This window comes from Melospiza melodia, chromosome 30 (genome assembly GCF_035770615.1).
Source record: "Melospiza melodia melodia isolate bMelMel2 chromosome 30, bMelMel2.pri, whole genome shotgun sequence".
NCBI classification, from domain to species: Eukaryota; Metazoa; Chordata; class Aves; order Passeriformes; family Passerellidae; genus Melospiza; species Melospiza melodia.
In genome coordinates, this window is record NC_086223.1 from 2898193 (window position 1) to 2914102 (window position 15910).

Genomic DNA, 15910 nt, shown 5'->3' on the forward strand with positions numbered 1-15910 from the left:
TACCAAATCCCTCAGTACTGAATCCCCCTGGTACCAAATGAATCCCCCGGTACCAAATGAATCCCTCGGTACCAAACGAATCCCCCAGTACCAAATCCCTCAGTACTGAATCCCCCTGGTACCAAATGAATCTCTCGGTACCAAATCCCTCAGTACTGAATCCCCCTGGTACCAAATGAATCCCCCGGTACCAAATGAATCCCTCGGTACCAAACGAATCCCCCAGTACCAAATCCCTCAGTACTGAATCCCCTGGTGCCAAATGAATCTCTCGGTACCAAATTCCCTGGTACCAAATGAATCCCTCAGTACCAAACGAATCCCCCAGTACCAAATCCCTCAGTACTGAATCCCCCTGATACCAAATGAATCCCCCGGTATCAAATCCCTGAGTACTGAATCCCCTTGGTACCAAATGAATCCCCCGGTACCAAATTCCCTGGTACCAAATGAATCCCCCGGTACCAAATGCCCCTGGTACCAAATCTCCCGGTACTGAATGGATCCCCCGGTACCCAATCCCTCAGTACCGAATCCCCCGCCCCAAACCCGGCCCGTTCCTGCACCCAATCCCGGTCCTGGCTCCCTCACAGCTCGGACGCTGCCCAGGGCACTCCCAGGTGAGTCTGAGGGGACGCCGGAGCCCCCTGGGGCTGTTCCAGAGGGGTTTTGGCTCGTTCTGCACCTCAGGAAGGGTCAGGTTGGGGTGGGTGAGATGGGTCACTCAGGGCACTGTCTGCCAGGGCAGCCTCACAGACTCCACTGTGCCCTGGAGACCCCTGTTCTGCGGGCACAGGGTACAGTGGGTTCTGCCTCTGGGGCAACTTTCCCCCCTTCAAAGCCTCCTGTACCCACCCAGCTCTTGCCATAAGTGATGCAGCCACCCTTCCTCTTCAGTCTAGCATGTGTGCTTTAATGGGGAGCCATCAAGTTCATAAATCAGAGTGTCCTGGACCCACAGAAATGATGGTTCTCCTGGCAGGGTTGTGGAGGAGAAGGCAGCAGCATGGGGAGCAAGGTTTGGGCGGCTTTCAATCCCAGCATCTCATCCTTTCTACATGGGTGCAGCAAAGCTCCTTCAGCAGCCATGGGATCCAGCTTGGGACGTGCTGTTGGGGCTCAGACCAGGAAGGAAAACAGGAATGAGCCGTGGCTCTCTGTCCAAGGGTTGAGGAAGCCTCCCCTTTCCATGCAGCACCTTGAAAGCACCCTGTGAATGGTCCTCTTCTGAACAGAGCCTGTGCTACAAGGACAGGCTGTAGGTGCCAGAGCAATACTCCACGTAGTCAAAGGCCTCGATGGGGAACGTCACAGCCCCCCACTTCTTGTACCTCCTCTTCTCTGCTGGCGTCTCCACCACAAAGTTTTTGATGCAGAGGACAGGCAGCTTCACCTGGCGGTACAGCATCTCCATGCCCCAGTCCTGTGTGGGCAGCGAGGGGACAGTCACCCGAGGCACACACAGCGTCCCCAGGCTGCAGGGCCACAGCGAGGGGACAGTCACCTCGGTGTGCCACAGCCCACAGAGGGCACAGCTCACAAGGGGACAGACACAGGGGAATTGTGGCGCTCACCTGGCTGCAGTCTCTGCAGGAAATGCGGCAGCCGGGCTCCCAGTCCTTGAAAGCTCTCTGGAACTGTATTTTCCCAGAGGAAACTCTGTAATACGACCTGGAAGGAAGGGGCCACCAGGGTTGGGGTGAAACACCACACGCCCAGCCGGCCAAAAGTGTCTGTGGGGTGAAACACCACACACCCAGCCAGCCCAAAGTGTCTGTGGGGTGAAACACCACAGTGCCGCTGTTTGGTTCTACAGGGCCAGACAAGCTCAGGCACATCCCAATGGCTATGTTGGTATTATTCCAATAACTCCCCTCACCCCTGTGCCTGCCCACGAGCCCCCTACCCGAATTTGGGGTTGACATTGACGTGGTGCATGCCCTCCACGGTGCGGATGTCGCTGCCCCGGCACACGGCCCGGCTGCAGTTGATGCAGTACAGGCAAACAGCAGACGCCTGGTGCAGCTGCCTCCGCTCGCTGATCCTGGCCTCCCTCAGCAGCCAGCTGGCCACAGCCACCCTCTGCAGCTCCTGGATCTGGGGGGGACACAGAGCTATCACCAGCCGGGTTTTTTTTTTGTTTTGTTTTGAGCTGGTTTATTTTCCAGCATCAGTCTCATTACATTGTTATGACAATGGGAAGATGCCATCAGCTCACATCCCAGGCAGCAGGCCAAGAACTTAATGTTACAACTTACTTCATAAGTTTTTTGACCAATCACACAAAGCAAAAGCACATTGACAATAGTTCTATCCAATCACTATAAGCACACATCCCTTTGGTTAAAACAATGCTTGCTTATTTTGAATACAATAAATTGTGTAAGCTTTACACAGAGCTCCAATATTAAGCTTCAAACTTCTTAATATCTTGCTAGATAAACTTTTCTGTAGCTTAGAGAGTTATTCTAGACAACATATCAGCATTAATACACAGACCATAGCTCTATTTGTCCTTGCTTTTCTACTTTCTAAATAATTTTTCTGCAGACCTATCTCATGGCTGCTGCTTAGCTCTAATCACAGTTCTGCTGCTTCTGAGGCCTGCCTTTTGCAGCTTTCCCAAAACCCTCTGATTCTGTGGATTCCCACAGTGGGGGGACAGGGGTAGCACAGGACAGATGGCAGAATCCATGGATAACGAGGGAGGCATCATCAGCACAGAGCAGGAGGGCAGGGCAGGATGGGCACACACTGGCGTGCCCCACACAACCCCATCCCAGGATCTGGTGTTTCCCTGAGACAGAGCAGGCAGCAAGGGCTGCCTGGCCCTGCCAGACCCACAGCAGCACCCAGCACCCACCTTTTGGAGGTACTCCTGCTCAGGCATGGCTTGCACTGCCTGGATCGCCCTCTTCATCAGCTCCACCAGGTCCTCGTTGAGCAGCTCTCGGGTCACCTCTCTGGTGTTGGCTTTGGCAAGGACAGAGTAGACGCTGTTCTCAGCACGGGCACGGCCCCGGGCCTGCAGGGCAAGGTCCAAATGTTGCAGTCAATAAAGGACACAGCCAACCCTTCTGTGCTACCCTGTGAGGATGGAGCCACCTCCACCCTCTGCTGTGCCTTGCCAAGGAGATGGGCTCATCCCCAAGGATTCCTGCAGGGAATGCAAGCGCCCCCACGTCCCACCCCTGCAGCTTTGGGGGATCCTGGCAGGGCCAGAGGGAGCCCGGGCAGCACCTGCATCATGGCAATCTCGTTGGTCATCAGCCCATAGCGGACCACGATGTTGCACTCGGGGATGTCCAGGCCCTCCTCGGCCACGCTGGTGGAGAAGAGCAGGTTGAGGGCTCCCTGACGGAACTGCTTGATCACATCCTGCTGCTCATTCTGGGGAGACAAGGGGGTGATGCCTCAGCAGCTGTGTAGGGCTCTGAGACCCCCAAAATGTGCAAATTTGGGTCGGTGCAGCTGCTGCCCACCCTCCCTGCACTCACCTGTGTCATGTGCCTGGTCTGGTTGCTGTAGCCAGCGCCGGTGAGGACGGCAGCCCTGATGTGCTGCCCACGGAGCGTGGCCATGCCCTGCAGCCAGCTCAGCAGGCTGTGGGCACTCTGCCTTGTCCTGGTGAACACAATGCCACGAGAAGTGCCCAGGGGCTGGAAGTGCTCACGCAGGATCCCCTCCAGCTTGGCCAGCCTGGGGTTCTCATAGCGGTGATCCCCAGCAAGCTCCTGCAGTCTCGCCCTGTTCTCTGCACGGGTGACAGAAGCGTCAGGGACACCCCAAATGCAGCCAGCATCTCCCCCCTCCAGGCCCCCCTGTTACCCTCAAAGGTGGTGGTGAGGAACTGCTCGGTGGGGTCCTTCTTGTCCCTCTCAGAGCTGTAGAACTGCTGGAGGCACTGGAAGGCATCCACCATCCTCACGGTGTCGTTGATGAGCAGAGCGTCGTTGTACTTGCGCAGGTGCAGGGCGCACACGCGCGTCTTGCGACAAAACATCTCTGCAGCTGCCAGGGCAGGGGACAGGGCAGTGAGAGCCTGTCCCCCTGGCTCAGCCCTGCCACACCCTCCCTGCCACAGCCTCACCTCTCTTCTCCAGCTCCACGATGTGCTGCTCGTAAACCTGCGTGCCAAAGTCCCGTGAGAAATCCGGCTTCTCCATGAACTGCTGGATCTGCACCATCATCTTCTTCAGCTGATCACCAAAGGGGTCCTGGCAGCAGAGAGGGGCTCAGGACCTGGGAATTGTGGCTGCTTGCATGGCCCAGAACAGCTGTGGGATCCCCCAGCACCAAAGCTCTGGGTCTGATTTTTCACACTGAGCAAAGCAGATGAAGGTGCCTCACACAGCAGGGCTTGGGGGGGTCTCATCTTCCACCCAGTGAGCAGCCCCATGGCTCTGAGCAGCCATCCCTCACCTGTGGTCTCTCCTGGCACAGGTCATACTGCTTCTTGGGTTGGGGGACGTGGCTCTGCAGGTGCTGCAACTCATCCTGCACCGATGTGATCTTCTCAGTGTCCAGGTTGGCACAGATCTGAGAGGGAAAGACCCGGCTTCCACCCTGAGCCCAGAGCTGCCCAGGACAATGCAGCACGTGCTGCTCAACTGGTGAGTTTGGGGATGACTCCTCCAAGCTGCCCAGCACCCACAAACCTGGGCATCAACCCCCATGCCCAGGAACACCCTGCTGAACCCCAGGGGAAGCCATGCTGGAACAGCACAGGGGGCACAGGACGCACCTGCAGGATGTGCTCTACAGCCCCCTCAAAGGATGTTGCCCCCCCGGTGCCAGGGGATGCCGTCAGCCCCAGGACCTGTGGCAGGTCCCGCTCCCCACGGAGCTTGTGCTGGAGGTATCTCAGCATGATCTTGTTGTAGACGGCGTCCTTGTGCGTGTGGTGGCACTCATCTATCACCAGCAGCGAGAAATCTGCTCCGTGCCAGGGAAGGGAGCAAGGTGAGATGGTTGGGGCTCAGCCATGGCTGCGGGGCCAGCAGTATTTGCACCTGGTGCCCACCTGTCAGCTCCACGTGCACGTCCTCCTCCGTGCTCACCAGGGCGTTCTGCAGGATCTGCGCCGTGCAGATGACAACGTCGCTCTTCTTCACCAGGTCGGCGAAGAAGGTTTTGTGGCTGGTGTCCCCGCTGATGGACGCCACCTTGAAGCTGTCCTGCAGCACGTGGAACTCCTTCTCGGTGTGCTGGTCCACCAGGTGCACCTGTGCCCACAGGACCACACTCAGCACCAGCCAGCACCACCAGGGTGGCTGTGGGGGTCCTGGGGCAGGGCAGCACCTTGTTGACAAGCACGGCCACCTTGGCGTCCCTCCGGCTCTCCAGGTGCTGCCGGCAGACGTGCACGGCCACGCGGGTTTTGCCGGCTCCGGTGGGCAGCCACACGATGCTGTTGCGGCCGCTCAGGGCCGGGGCCGCTGCCTCCCGCTGGTACCCCCGGAGCTCCATTCCCTGAAGCTCCATTCCCTGAAGCTCCATTCCCCGCAGCTTCGTTCCCTGGAGCTCCGTGTCCCGCAGCTCCATTCCCCGCAGCTCCGTGTCCCGCAGCTTCATTCCCTGGAGCTCCATTCCCCGCAGCTCCGTGTCCCGCAGCTTCATTCCCTGGAGCTCCATTCCCCGCAGCTCCGTGTCCCGCAGCTCCGTGTCCCGCAGCTTCATTCCCTGGAGCTCCGTGTCCCGCAGCTTCATTCCCTGGAGCTCCGTGTCCCGCAGCTCCATTCCCCGCAGCTCCGCGTCCCGGAGCCGCCGCAGCCACCGGGAAACGAAACTGGAGGCGGTGCCGAGAGCGGCGGGCGGAGCACGGGGAAGGAACAGCAAGGGGGGGCCACGCTGGCCGAGCTGGGGAAAACTGAGCCGAGCCGAGCTGAGCTGAGCTGAGCTGAGCTGAGCTGGCCGGCTCAGGGATCCCCCAGGAGCCCCAGCTCCCAACTGGAAGCGAAACCAAAAGCGAGTGGAGCTCCCACAGAACCTCCCCGCACCCAGATCACCCCTGTGTCCTGTCAACACCCGACACCCCAATTCTGCCCAGTGCACCCCAACCCGTCCATGGGGATCTTCACGTTCTCCCCATCCTGAGCTGTTCCTCTTCCCCTCCCCAACACCCTTCAGAACATCCCAGGTTGTCCCCCCTGCCCACCACGCCGGGGTGAGCCCCAAGGATGGATCTAGGCCTTGCACAAGGACATTTATTAAAAAAACAAACAAACAAACAAACAAACAAACCAACGAAAACACCAGTCAAGTGAAATGGGGGAGTGGAGGGCAGGGAAAGGGGCGGGGAGCAGGGAGGGGACAAGCAGAGGGGGCTGCCAGCCAGAGCAGGGCAGGGAGCAGAGGCCAGCACAGCACCGGGCAGCCACCCTCCCTGTGCCCCTGGCACTCAGAGGGGCAGGACCGGGGCTGGCAGCCCCCCGTGCCCAGCTGGCAGCACAGGCAGGGAAGGCAGACCTGCCCCGCGAGGGGAGGGAGGGAGGGAAGGGCTGAGAGAGGCAGCAGGAGCTGGGTGAGCAGGGCAGAGCCCCCTGCCCAGCAGGGCCCCGGCCCAGGAGCAGCACCGCGGACAGAGCAGGGCTGAGCCCGCCTACATTCAGTGTGAGCGGCAGGGGCTGCCTGCGCGCGGACGGAGCAGAAACCAAAGCACTTGTGCGCCCCTGCCCTGTCACAGGGAGTCAGGGCAGAAGGCACGATCCCAGGTAAGGGGGATGCACAGGGCTCAGGGGGCTCCCCCTCCCCAGGCAGAGGTGGGAGCTCAGTGCTGTCCCTGCCCTGGGCAGATCCTGATGGGGCAGCTCCAGCCTCAGCCCCATTCCCTAGGAGAGGCAGCCAGAGCACCTCAGGGATAAAAGCACCAGCCCCCCAAGCCCCTGTGGCTCCCCAAGAAGGAAAGCCCAGCTCCCCAGGCTGCTCAGCAGCACCAATCCCTCCAGCAGCTCCTACCAACACAAACAGTGGGGTTGGATCCCACAAGGAGCCCGGTCCCTCCCACTGGGAGGCCACAGCAGGTCCAGGCCAGCCCCTTCTACTTATCGATGAGCCCTCCCTCCTTGAGCTTGAAGTAGAAGAACTTCTCGAGGGTGTTGGCACACTTGCAGTAGTCGCTGTCGGGCGGGTTGTACTCGCGGCAGTTGGTGATGATGCGCTGCAGGTCGGCGATGAAGAGCTTCTTGGTCACATAGTAGCGGTTCTTCAGCCTCTCCGTCATGGTCTTCAGGTCTGCAGGTGGCACAGGTCAGGATCCCTCCCCAGGCTTCTGCATCCCCCCCCAGTCACTGAGCTGGGCATCAGCCACGGGTCCCAACTCATCCCTTTCTCATTCGGGACTATCCCGAGGCTCCCACTGCCCCAAACGTGAGTGCTCAGCACAGACCCCATGATTAATGTGGGGTTCTCAGCCCTCTCTGCTGATTATTGTGGGGTTCTCAGCCCTCTCTGCTGATTATTGTGGGGTTCTCAGCTCCCTCTGCTGATTATTGTGGGGTTCTCAGCCCCCTCTACTAATTAATATGGGGTTCTCAGCCCCCTCTGCTGATTATTGTGGGGTTCTCAGCCCCCTCTACTAATTAATATGGGGTTCTCAGCCCTCTCTGCTGATTATTATGGGGTTCTCAGCCCCCTCTACTAATTATTGTGGGGTTCTCAGCCCCCTCTACTAATTACTGTGGGGTTCTCAGCCCCCTCTACTAATTACTGTGGGGTTCTCAGCCCCCTCTACTAATTACTGTGGGGTTCTCAGCCCCCTCTACTAATTACTGTGGGGTTCTCAGCCCTCTCTGCTGATTATTATGGGTCTCTCAGCCCTCTCTGCTGATTATTGTGGGGTTCTCAGCCCCCTCTGCTGATTCATGTGGGGTTCTCATCCCCCCTCTGCTGATTATTGTGGAGTTCTCAGCCCCCTCTACTAATTAATATGGGGTTCTCAGCCCCCTCTACTAATTAATATGGGGTTCTCAGCCCCCTCTACTAATTAATATGGGGTTCTCAGCCCTCTCTGCTGATTATTATGGGGTTCTCAGCCCTCTCTGCTGATTATTGTGGGGTTCTCAGCCCTCTTTGCTGATTCATGTGGGGTTCTCATCCCCTCTCTGCTGATTATTGTGGGGTTCTCAGCCCCCTCTGCTGATTCATGTGGGGTTCTCAGCCCCCTGTCCTGCAATCCTGCCCCGGGGTGCTGGACACACCAACCTACCAATGGGGAAGCGGATGATTTCATAGTAGTCTGGTGCCTCTGACTTCTTCACCGGCTCCATGAAGGGCCACGCACTGGGGTGGGTCTGGGGAGAAGAGGGGGCAGTTGGAGCAATGAACACACAACCCTTGGCTGCTCCAGCACCCAGGGGTCCAGCTCTCCCCCCAACCTGGGTCACCCCAGCTGTCCCCAAGGGCAAAGCCCTGTACAGCCCGTCCCAAGGGAGGCAGCTCTGAGGGCTGTCAGGGGGACAGGGACCCCACAGTGAGGGTCCTTTCATGCCCACACCTTGATCTGGGCCAGGAGGTTCTTCAGCATGTTGTAGAGCTGGTCTGGGTCCTTTAGCTCCTTCCTGCAGGACAAAGCCAATGTCCATCAGCCTCTCTCCACTCCAGGGCCAGGAAAACACCAAGGCTGAGGCACAGCCTGAGCTGAGCCCCCAGCCCTGCTGCTTCATCAGCAGCACTCACCCCTTCTCCTTCCCCAGTGGTTTCCATCCTGTTTCTCCTGGAATAAAGTATCAGTGTCACCATGTCTGCTCTGCAGCCATGGGGAGGGAGGGCAGAGCCCCCTGCCAGGACTCACGGATGCCAGGGACGCTCTCGATGGGGATTTGCCTCACGCCCTCCTTGAAGCAGGTCAGGCCTGGGTACACCTTGCGGATCTGAGCCTGTTTCCTCTCAATCAGCTTCTTGATGATCTGCAGGGAATGGGAATGGAAGGGAGCAGAGGAATGGGGGCTGCAGGATGCTCCAAGGACCCCACAAACCCACCATGCGAGGCCAGAGATAACCCCAGCCAGTGTCAACACCACCAGTGCCCCCTCATTGCTCTGCAAGTCTGCTCTCAGAGCCAGCATAGCCCCACACCTCTCCTCTGCCTTCAGGGGGTGGCTGGCAGTCACCTACCCTTGTGCCCACCTCTGGGCCATACCTCCTTCTGCTTCTTGATGATGTGTGAAAGCTCGGTGTAGGGGATGCGGGGGTTCAGCTCACACTCCATCAGGGTGGCCCCCTCGTAGTCCTTGATGTACCCCAGGTAGCGGCTCTTGGGGACCTTGATGTCCTTGGAGAAGCCCTAGGGGAGAGGGGCAGGTGGGAAGGGGTAGGTGGGAGGGGGTAGGTGTGCAGCAAGGCTGGGAGCAGCTCCCAGGGAAAGGAACCCACCTGCTTTTTGAAGTAGCCAATGGCGTACTCATCTGCATAGGTGAGGAAGTAGAGGATGTTGTGCTTGATGTGGTACTCCTTCAGGTGGTTCATCAGGTGTGTCCCATAGCCCTTGGGGAAGTACCATGAGACAGAGACCCCCCAGGTGGGATAAACAACCCCCTCCCACCCCCTCCCATGGAAATGGCAGCTGCAAGATGACCTGGAGCAACTACCACAGCTTGGGGTTGACCAGTGCTGAGCAGGTTTGGCTGCCCAAGGGGGCTGAGAGATCATCCTGCCCACACCAGGCTTTGGGGGGGGCACACCTGTGTGCCCACCTCCCTTCTCTCACCTTCACTTGCTCATTGGAGGTGACAGCACAGAAGACAATCTCCGTGAAGCCTTGGGTAGGGAACATACGGAAGCAGATGCCCCCAATCACTCGTCCATCCTTGATCAGCGCCAGGGTCTTGTGCTTCCTGCGGGGCAGCACGGCCGAGGGTGAGGGGAGCCCCCCAGAGCGGCCCCCAGGCACCCCCCAGGCACGCACGGGTCAAAGACGAGGCGGGTGATGTACTCCTTGGGCATGCGGGGCAGCTGGTGGGAGAAGACGTTCTGCAGCCCCACCAGCCACATCAGGATCTTCTTGTTGGATTTCTGGGACAGGGAGTTGCCGATGACGTGGAACTCGATGATGCCGCGCCGCTCCTCCAGCCGCGCCGTCTCGTCCCGCGCCGCGTTGGCCGACAGCAGGCTGGTCTGGGGGCACACAGGGGGGGTCACTGGCACTGCACACCCTCTTTGGGGGAGCCCACCTGCAGGAGGGTCGGGGGGTAGGATGGCTGGGATGGACAGAGGTGAGAGATCTCTGAAGCCAGATGGTGGAATTTGGGGTTTATTGCAAAGGGCGTGGGTGCAGGCTGCCAGCCACGGCTCAGAGCAGGCCCGAGAGAAAAGAGGGGGAGAGAGGATGAGAGGGTGAGAGAGTAAAAGCATCAGGGAGTAAAAGGGGTAACAGAGTAAAAGGCAAGAGCCTAAAAGGGTAAGAGCGCGAGGTTCCTGTTACAATACAATAAATCTTCTTCTGTGTTGAATATTCTAATTCTCACTAACCAATCTAGTCCAATATACAAATCCTACAGCATTTCCATACAGCCTATAAGAATCACTACATTACCATATGTGTTACATTTTAAATCCTAAAAACTCCTCTTTGGGCCCCTTCTGCCAAGCCAGTAGGGTCTGCTCTGACCCTTGGGCCTGTCTGCAAGCAGAGGGTGTTGTTCCATCAAAAGGGGATCACCTTCAGCTGGCCACACCATTGTTTTCCAGTTGTTCAGTAACTGAGGTATCTCAAAGCTTGCTTTCATTTCAATCTCGCTTATAGTTTCCATATTCTCAAAATCTTTTGCCAGGCAATCATATTTATAAGGCTTTCCTGTTTCATCTTCCCCAACACTCACCCCATCCTGGCATGCTGGGGAAGCAGCTCTGTAGTAATTCAGCCTCCTGCTGAGAGCAGGTTTGCCTCTGAGTAGGCTGCAGGGCCGGATAGCTCAGTCCTTTATGGAGACTGACTGCCCAACAACCCAAGCAGCTCTCAGCAACCTTAGCAAGCTTAAGGAATATCAGCTCTTTTAGTGATTATCAGCTCTTTTAGTGATTATCAGCTCTTTGTGATTCCAGGTCTTAGCTTGCAAGGTGCCACACGCAGGCAGGCTCAGGGCAAGAGAGGAGAAGGCTGTTCTGGCACTCCACAGTCTATGAAGGGTTCCAGGGACAGCTCTTCTCCAGAACCAGGCTAAAACAGCCCATTATGTAGGGTATAGGGGGATCAGAAATTGTCCAATGCAGGGGTTAAGGAGAAGTGACCTATGGGGTTACACAGAGATAAGCAGGGATCCAAAAGGCAGAAGAAAGGACTTCCAGCCATTCCCCATGACTTGGCATTTCCTATCTTTAGGCCTCTGCCCTGTGCCTGCTGCACTGTAGGCCATGGAGGCACCCCAACATCCCCAGGCCTCACCTCAGGGCCCAGCATGGCAGCAGGGTCTGTGATGGTCAGCATGACCTCGTTCACCAGCTCCATGGGGATGTCTCCCATGACACGGATCCGCTTGGCATCCTCCAGGGTCAGGCTCTCAGGGAGCTTCCTCTTCTCTCCTGGCACGGGAGCAGAGTGGCACATGCAGTGCTGGGAGGCACCATGGACAGTTCCAGCTTTCTGGAGTGGGCTCAGGTGACCTTACCTGGCAGAGGCTCTGGGGTGGTGGTGTCCAGGCTGGTGGCTGAGCTGCTGCTGCTGAGCTTCTTGCTGAAGAGAGGAGTGGTGGGCACAGCAACGGTGCTGACTGCAGCTGCAAGAAACCCATGGTGCCCACGACTGAAAAGGCCTTGTGAAAATGCTCAGCCACACCTTAACCCTTTTTCCCTCAGCCTCCAAACAGAGGGAGAGGGGAAATCCTGAATTATCCTGAAATACCTGGGCGAGACACCAGCTGGGCACCCTCTGCAGCTGGCACAGTGAAATCAGCCTCCCAGATGGGAGAGTTCTCACCGTAGATCTCCTCCTCCAGCATGGAGAGGAACCTGGCAGGGAGTGGCACATCAGCACGCGAGCGTGCCAAAGGAGCAGTGCCCTCCAGCAGCCATCCCCACACTGGGCACCTACTTGGGGAAGTGGGTGAGGATCAGGGTCCGTTTCTCTGGCACCAGCTTGTCCTTCTCCACACGGAATTTCTCCAGCAGCTGCCGCCGCGTCACGGTGAAGATGGACTTGAGGAGGCTGCGCCCAAACACGTGCGTGGTCTCATAGCGGGGCAGGCTGTCACAGCTCTGGGGCACGTGGCAGTAGCACAGCCACCTGTGGGACACCAAGGGGCTCCAGAGACAGGGCTGGAACCCAGGAAATTCCTCTGGCTGCCCTGGAGGACTCGAGCTCCTGCCCAGGGGGCTCAGAGACCTTGGCACAGAGTCAAAACCACCTGTACCTTTGAGTTTAGCCCACTGAAACAATTACCAACCTTATATGAGGATTTACAAGCCATGAAAGTTTAAGTAGAATGATAGTGAATTTATCACAGGGTGTAAAAATAATTTTTGGGGGTTTTTAGAATGGGGGTTCAGGAGGAATCTGGGCGTGTCCAGCCTTTCTCCTTCTTCTTCTTGGCCTCCATCTTCTGCTGTGATGTTGGCACTTTTAGATTGGTTTAGAGTAGAAGCTCACTGTCTAACATGGGTGATGGGTATTGGGAAGTAACTGTAAATATTGTATACATAGTTTTTAGTATAAAAAGATAAAAGACGGGCGGTGTGCCTCTGATTGACTTGTTGAGCAGACCTCAGCAGGCCAGGAGAAAGAATTTTATAGATAAGAAACAATAAACAACCTTGAGACAGAGAAATGAAGAGTTCTGACTCCTTCTTCAACTGCTGGGCTGGGAAAAGAGACTTTCTAACACATCTGGGGGTCACTCTGAGCAGCAGGAGAGAACCAGAGACCCCAGAGCAACCATATCACTCCTGGGACAATATTGCTGGGAGCAGACTGGATGAAGGCACTGCTGACACTCAGAAGCACTGGCCCCACTGTGTGCCTGCTCTCCTGGTGGACTGACAGTCTGGGAGACCCCAGGCTGGCTGGCTCAGTGGCCCCCTGCCCTCCTTACCTGGTGTAGTTGACCTTGTAGGTGGCCACATCATCGTTCTGGGAGCGCTGACGGAACTGGGACGGTGTCTCCAGCTTCCAGTAGTTGAGGCACAGCAGGAACATCTTGGAGAGCTCATACATGGTCTGGCGCTCCTTGGGTGGCAAGTGGCTGAACTTGTACTGCACAAAATTCAGGACTCCCTGGGGAGAGAGGATGGCACAGTGGGAGGGTGCCAGGGGCTGAATTTGTACTGCACAAAATTCAGGACTCCCTGGGGAGAGAGGATGGCACAGTGGGAGGGTGCCAGGGGCTGAATTTGTACTGCACAAAATTCAGGACTCCCTGGGGAGAGAGGATGGCACAGTGGGAGGGTGCCAGGGGCTGAATTTGTACTGCACAAAATTCAGGACTCCCTGGGGACAGGATGGCACAGTGGGAGGGTGCCAGGAGCTGCTCTGGGCTCTTCCATGCTGCCTCCCAGAGAGAGAGGGGACTGTGCAAGAGCAGCAGAACACAGGACAAGCCATCAGGGCAGTGCAGCAGCCTCACCTGCTCAATGTTGGGTTTCTCAAAGGGAGGGCTCCCCAGGGACCCCTCGACCACAGGCTGGCTCATCTGCAGGATGCACTTCCTCAGCAGCTGCAAAGACACCAACAGACACAGTCAGAAGAGCCCCAGGAACTGGATATTCCAGGAATGGTGGAGGTGGCTGAATGCTGCCATGGGGCTGCTCCAGTTTCTACAGCTAGGAAGGCACTGGTGCTGCCCTTGGAGCACACCCACTCATCCCCTAGAACTGCCCCTCCTAGGGAATTCCAGGCCAGGAGAGCAGTGACTCCAGAAGAGAGTCAACATTCCAGGTCTCTGGGCTGTGGGATGGTTCACAGCTTCAGCACCACCTCCAGCAGAGCACAAACAGCACGACAGCAACCCCCACAATGACCAGAAACTCTGCACATTTCCCCCCATGAGCGGGGCAGTGAGACCTGCCCAGCTCCAGACTCACCTTGAACAGGTAGAAATACACCTGCTTGGTGTCTGTGTCCTCCTCCTTGTGCACTGACATGAAGAGGTTCTCCACATCCACCACCATGCCCAGCAGACGGTTGATCTCCTCCTCTGAGACGTTCTCCAGGTGGGACACGTGGTCAGCTGTGCCAGGGAGAAAGAAAAGGGATCATCACCACAAAGAGAAAGGCAAGGGATCAACACCACAAAGAGAAAGGCAAGGGATCAACACCACAAAGAGAAAGGCAAGGGATCATCACCACAAAGAGAAAGCCGAGAGATCAGCACCACAAAGAGAAAGCCAAGGGATGAGCACCACAAAGAGAAACCCAAGGATCAACACCACAAAGAGAAAGCCAAGGGATCATCACCACAAAGAGACCAGGAGATCAGCACCACAAAGAGAAAGCCAAGGATCAGCACCACAGAGAGAAAGCCAAGGAATCATCACCACAAAAAGAAGCCAAGGGATTACCACTACAAAGAGAAAGCCAAGGGATTATCACCACAAAGAGAAAGCCAAGGGATCAGCACCACAGTGGCATTGAGGGATCAGCACCACAGTACAGGAATGTGTTGCTTGTTGATGGAGAGACAAAACTATCTTTTGTCTTCTTAAAAAGGAAATAAGCTTAGAAGTTTTTCTCTTCAATCAAGTGAAAAGACACCTTATAGGACTTAGGGGACTCCACCTCAAATTTAAGGATAGCTACTTGTACAGGAGCCATAAAGTTTTGCTTGGGGAATTTACTAGAAAAAGAAGAGAACAAAGAAACTAATTGCTTTTGTGAAAGTGTATAACTAAGGGCAGGAGAGCTTTTTGCACTTAGTTTTTGTCTATAACGAGTTTGTTACTTTGCCTTTTATTAGAACCTTTTTGTTTCCAACACTGCAACAGAAGCCATTCTGCTGATTTTATGCCTTCTAAGGTAGCTGAGCTATCTTGGGTGTGAAATAGACTTCCAAAAGCTTATGAGATCTGGCTCAAAGAAGCTCCTATTTCACCACAGTGAGAACAAGGGATCAGCACCGCAGTGAGAACAAGGGACCAATCCCACAGGAGTTACCCAGAGCATGGCCACAGCTCCGGCAGGGTTCACTCAGGTTGGTCACTGGCTGCTGCAGGTCCATCCGGGGGGCTGTGGGGGGGTTGGGGTTCTTCCAGCCATTGCACTTGCAGGCGTCGTTGGCCTGGGAATAAGGAACAGCAGTGGTTGTTGCAGTGGGTGCCACCTTCTGTGGCCAAAGATTTCCCTGGCTCCCATCTACCCCTCTTCACCCAGCCTAGCTTTTCTCAGCCCCCACCACCCCAATAGTCCCCCAGAACTCTGCAGCCCCTGCTCAGTGACATCCCTGCATCCCCCTTGGGTAACTCAGCAGCCTCATCCTGCACTTGAACCCTACGTACATCCCAATCCCGCATCCTTTGTCCATTTATTCCTTCCATTCACCCCCCCGCACCCCTAAATTCCCCTCCTACACCTCTCCTGCATCCCCTCTCATGTCAGCATCCTCACCCTCCATCCCCCACCCATGCACAGCCCTGAACCCCACTCCCGTATCCCCTGCACCCCACCATGCCCGTCCTTGCATCCCCCACTCGTGCACAGCCTCGAGCCCCCCTCCAGCCCTCCGTGCCCCCCGTTCCCTCCCGGTGCCGCCGTCCCCACCTTGCAAGCCGAGAACACCCCCAGCTTCTCCAGCTTCTTCCCGCGGGGGAAGCCCCGCACCTGCGCCTTGCGCTGGCTCGCCCGCTGCTGCTGGCTCAGCCCGGGCCGTGCCGGGTCGCTGGATCCCGCTCCTCCAGCCGTTCCCCCGCTCGCCCCCGCTGTGGCCGCCGTTGTCGCGGCCGGGCCCGGCGGGGGCCGCCCGGGCTGCGCGGCCTCCGGCTCCGCCAT

At 57.0% G+C, this 15910-nt stretch overlaps 2 protein-coding genes across 2 annotated transcripts; both read right to left on the bottom strand.

Moving 5' to 3' along the window:
• Positions 1-892: 892 nt before the first annotated feature.
• DHX58 (DExH-box helicase 58) lies at positions 893-5587 on the bottom strand. Its single transcript, XM_063178916.1, has 12 exons — positions 5302-5587; positions 5024-5225; positions 4745-4935; positions 4423-4539; positions 4091-4217; positions 3829-4011; positions 3498-3754; positions 3241-3390; positions 2864-3025; positions 1907-2097; positions 1575-1671; positions 893-1423 (listed from the first exon to the last, which is right to left on the bottom strand). The coding sequence occupies exons 1-12, from the start codon at positions 5572-5574 to the stop codon at positions 1244-1246; spliced, it is 2130 nt and encodes a 709-aa protein (XP_063034986.1). The 5' UTR covers positions 5575-5587; the 3' UTR covers positions 893-1243.
• A 605-nt stretch (positions 5588-6192) lies between these two features.
• On the bottom strand, positions 6193-15910 carry KAT2A (lysine acetyltransferase 2A). Its single transcript, XM_063178806.1, has 18 exons — positions 15683-15910; positions 15080-15203; positions 14011-14156; positions 13554-13643; positions 13023-13204; positions 12026-12217; positions 11837-11943; positions 11604-11711; positions 11381-11517; positions 9905-10113; positions 9707-9833; positions 9373-9483; positions 9140-9283; positions 8792-8906; positions 8677-8713; positions 8495-8558; positions 8207-8291; positions 6193-7233 (listed from the first exon to the last, which is right to left on the bottom strand). The coding sequence occupies exons 1-18, from the start codon at positions 15908-15910 to the stop codon at positions 7040-7042; spliced, it is 2400 nt and encodes a 799-aa protein (XP_063034876.1). The 3' UTR covers positions 6193-7039.

Coding starts and splice junctions, on each gene's coding strand:
- KAT2A (XM_063178806.1), bottom strand. CDS start 15,910: ATGGCGGAGCCGGAGGCCGCGCAGCCCGGGCGGCCCCCGCCGGGCCCG. Junction 13,205..13,553: donor AGAAACCCAACATTGAGCAG/GTGAGGCTGCTG, acceptor CTCTCTCCCCAG/GGAGTCCTGAATTTTGTGCA. Junction 8,559..8,676: donor CCACTGGGGAAGGAGAAGGG/GTGAGTGCTGCT, acceptor TTTGTCCTGCAG/GAAGGAGCTAAAGGACCCAG.
- DHX58 (XM_063178916.1), bottom strand. CDS start 5,574: ATGAAGCTGCGGGACACGGAGCTGCGGGGAATGGAGCTGCGGGACACG. Junction 4,936..5,023: donor CGTGCACGTGGAGCTGACAG/GTGGGCACCAGG, acceptor GGCACGGAGCAG/ATTTCTCGCTGCTGGTGATA. Junction 4,012..4,090: donor CGTGGAGCTGGAGAAGAGAG/GTGAGGCTGTGG, acceptor CTGCCCTGGCAG/CTGCAGAGATGTTTTGTCGC.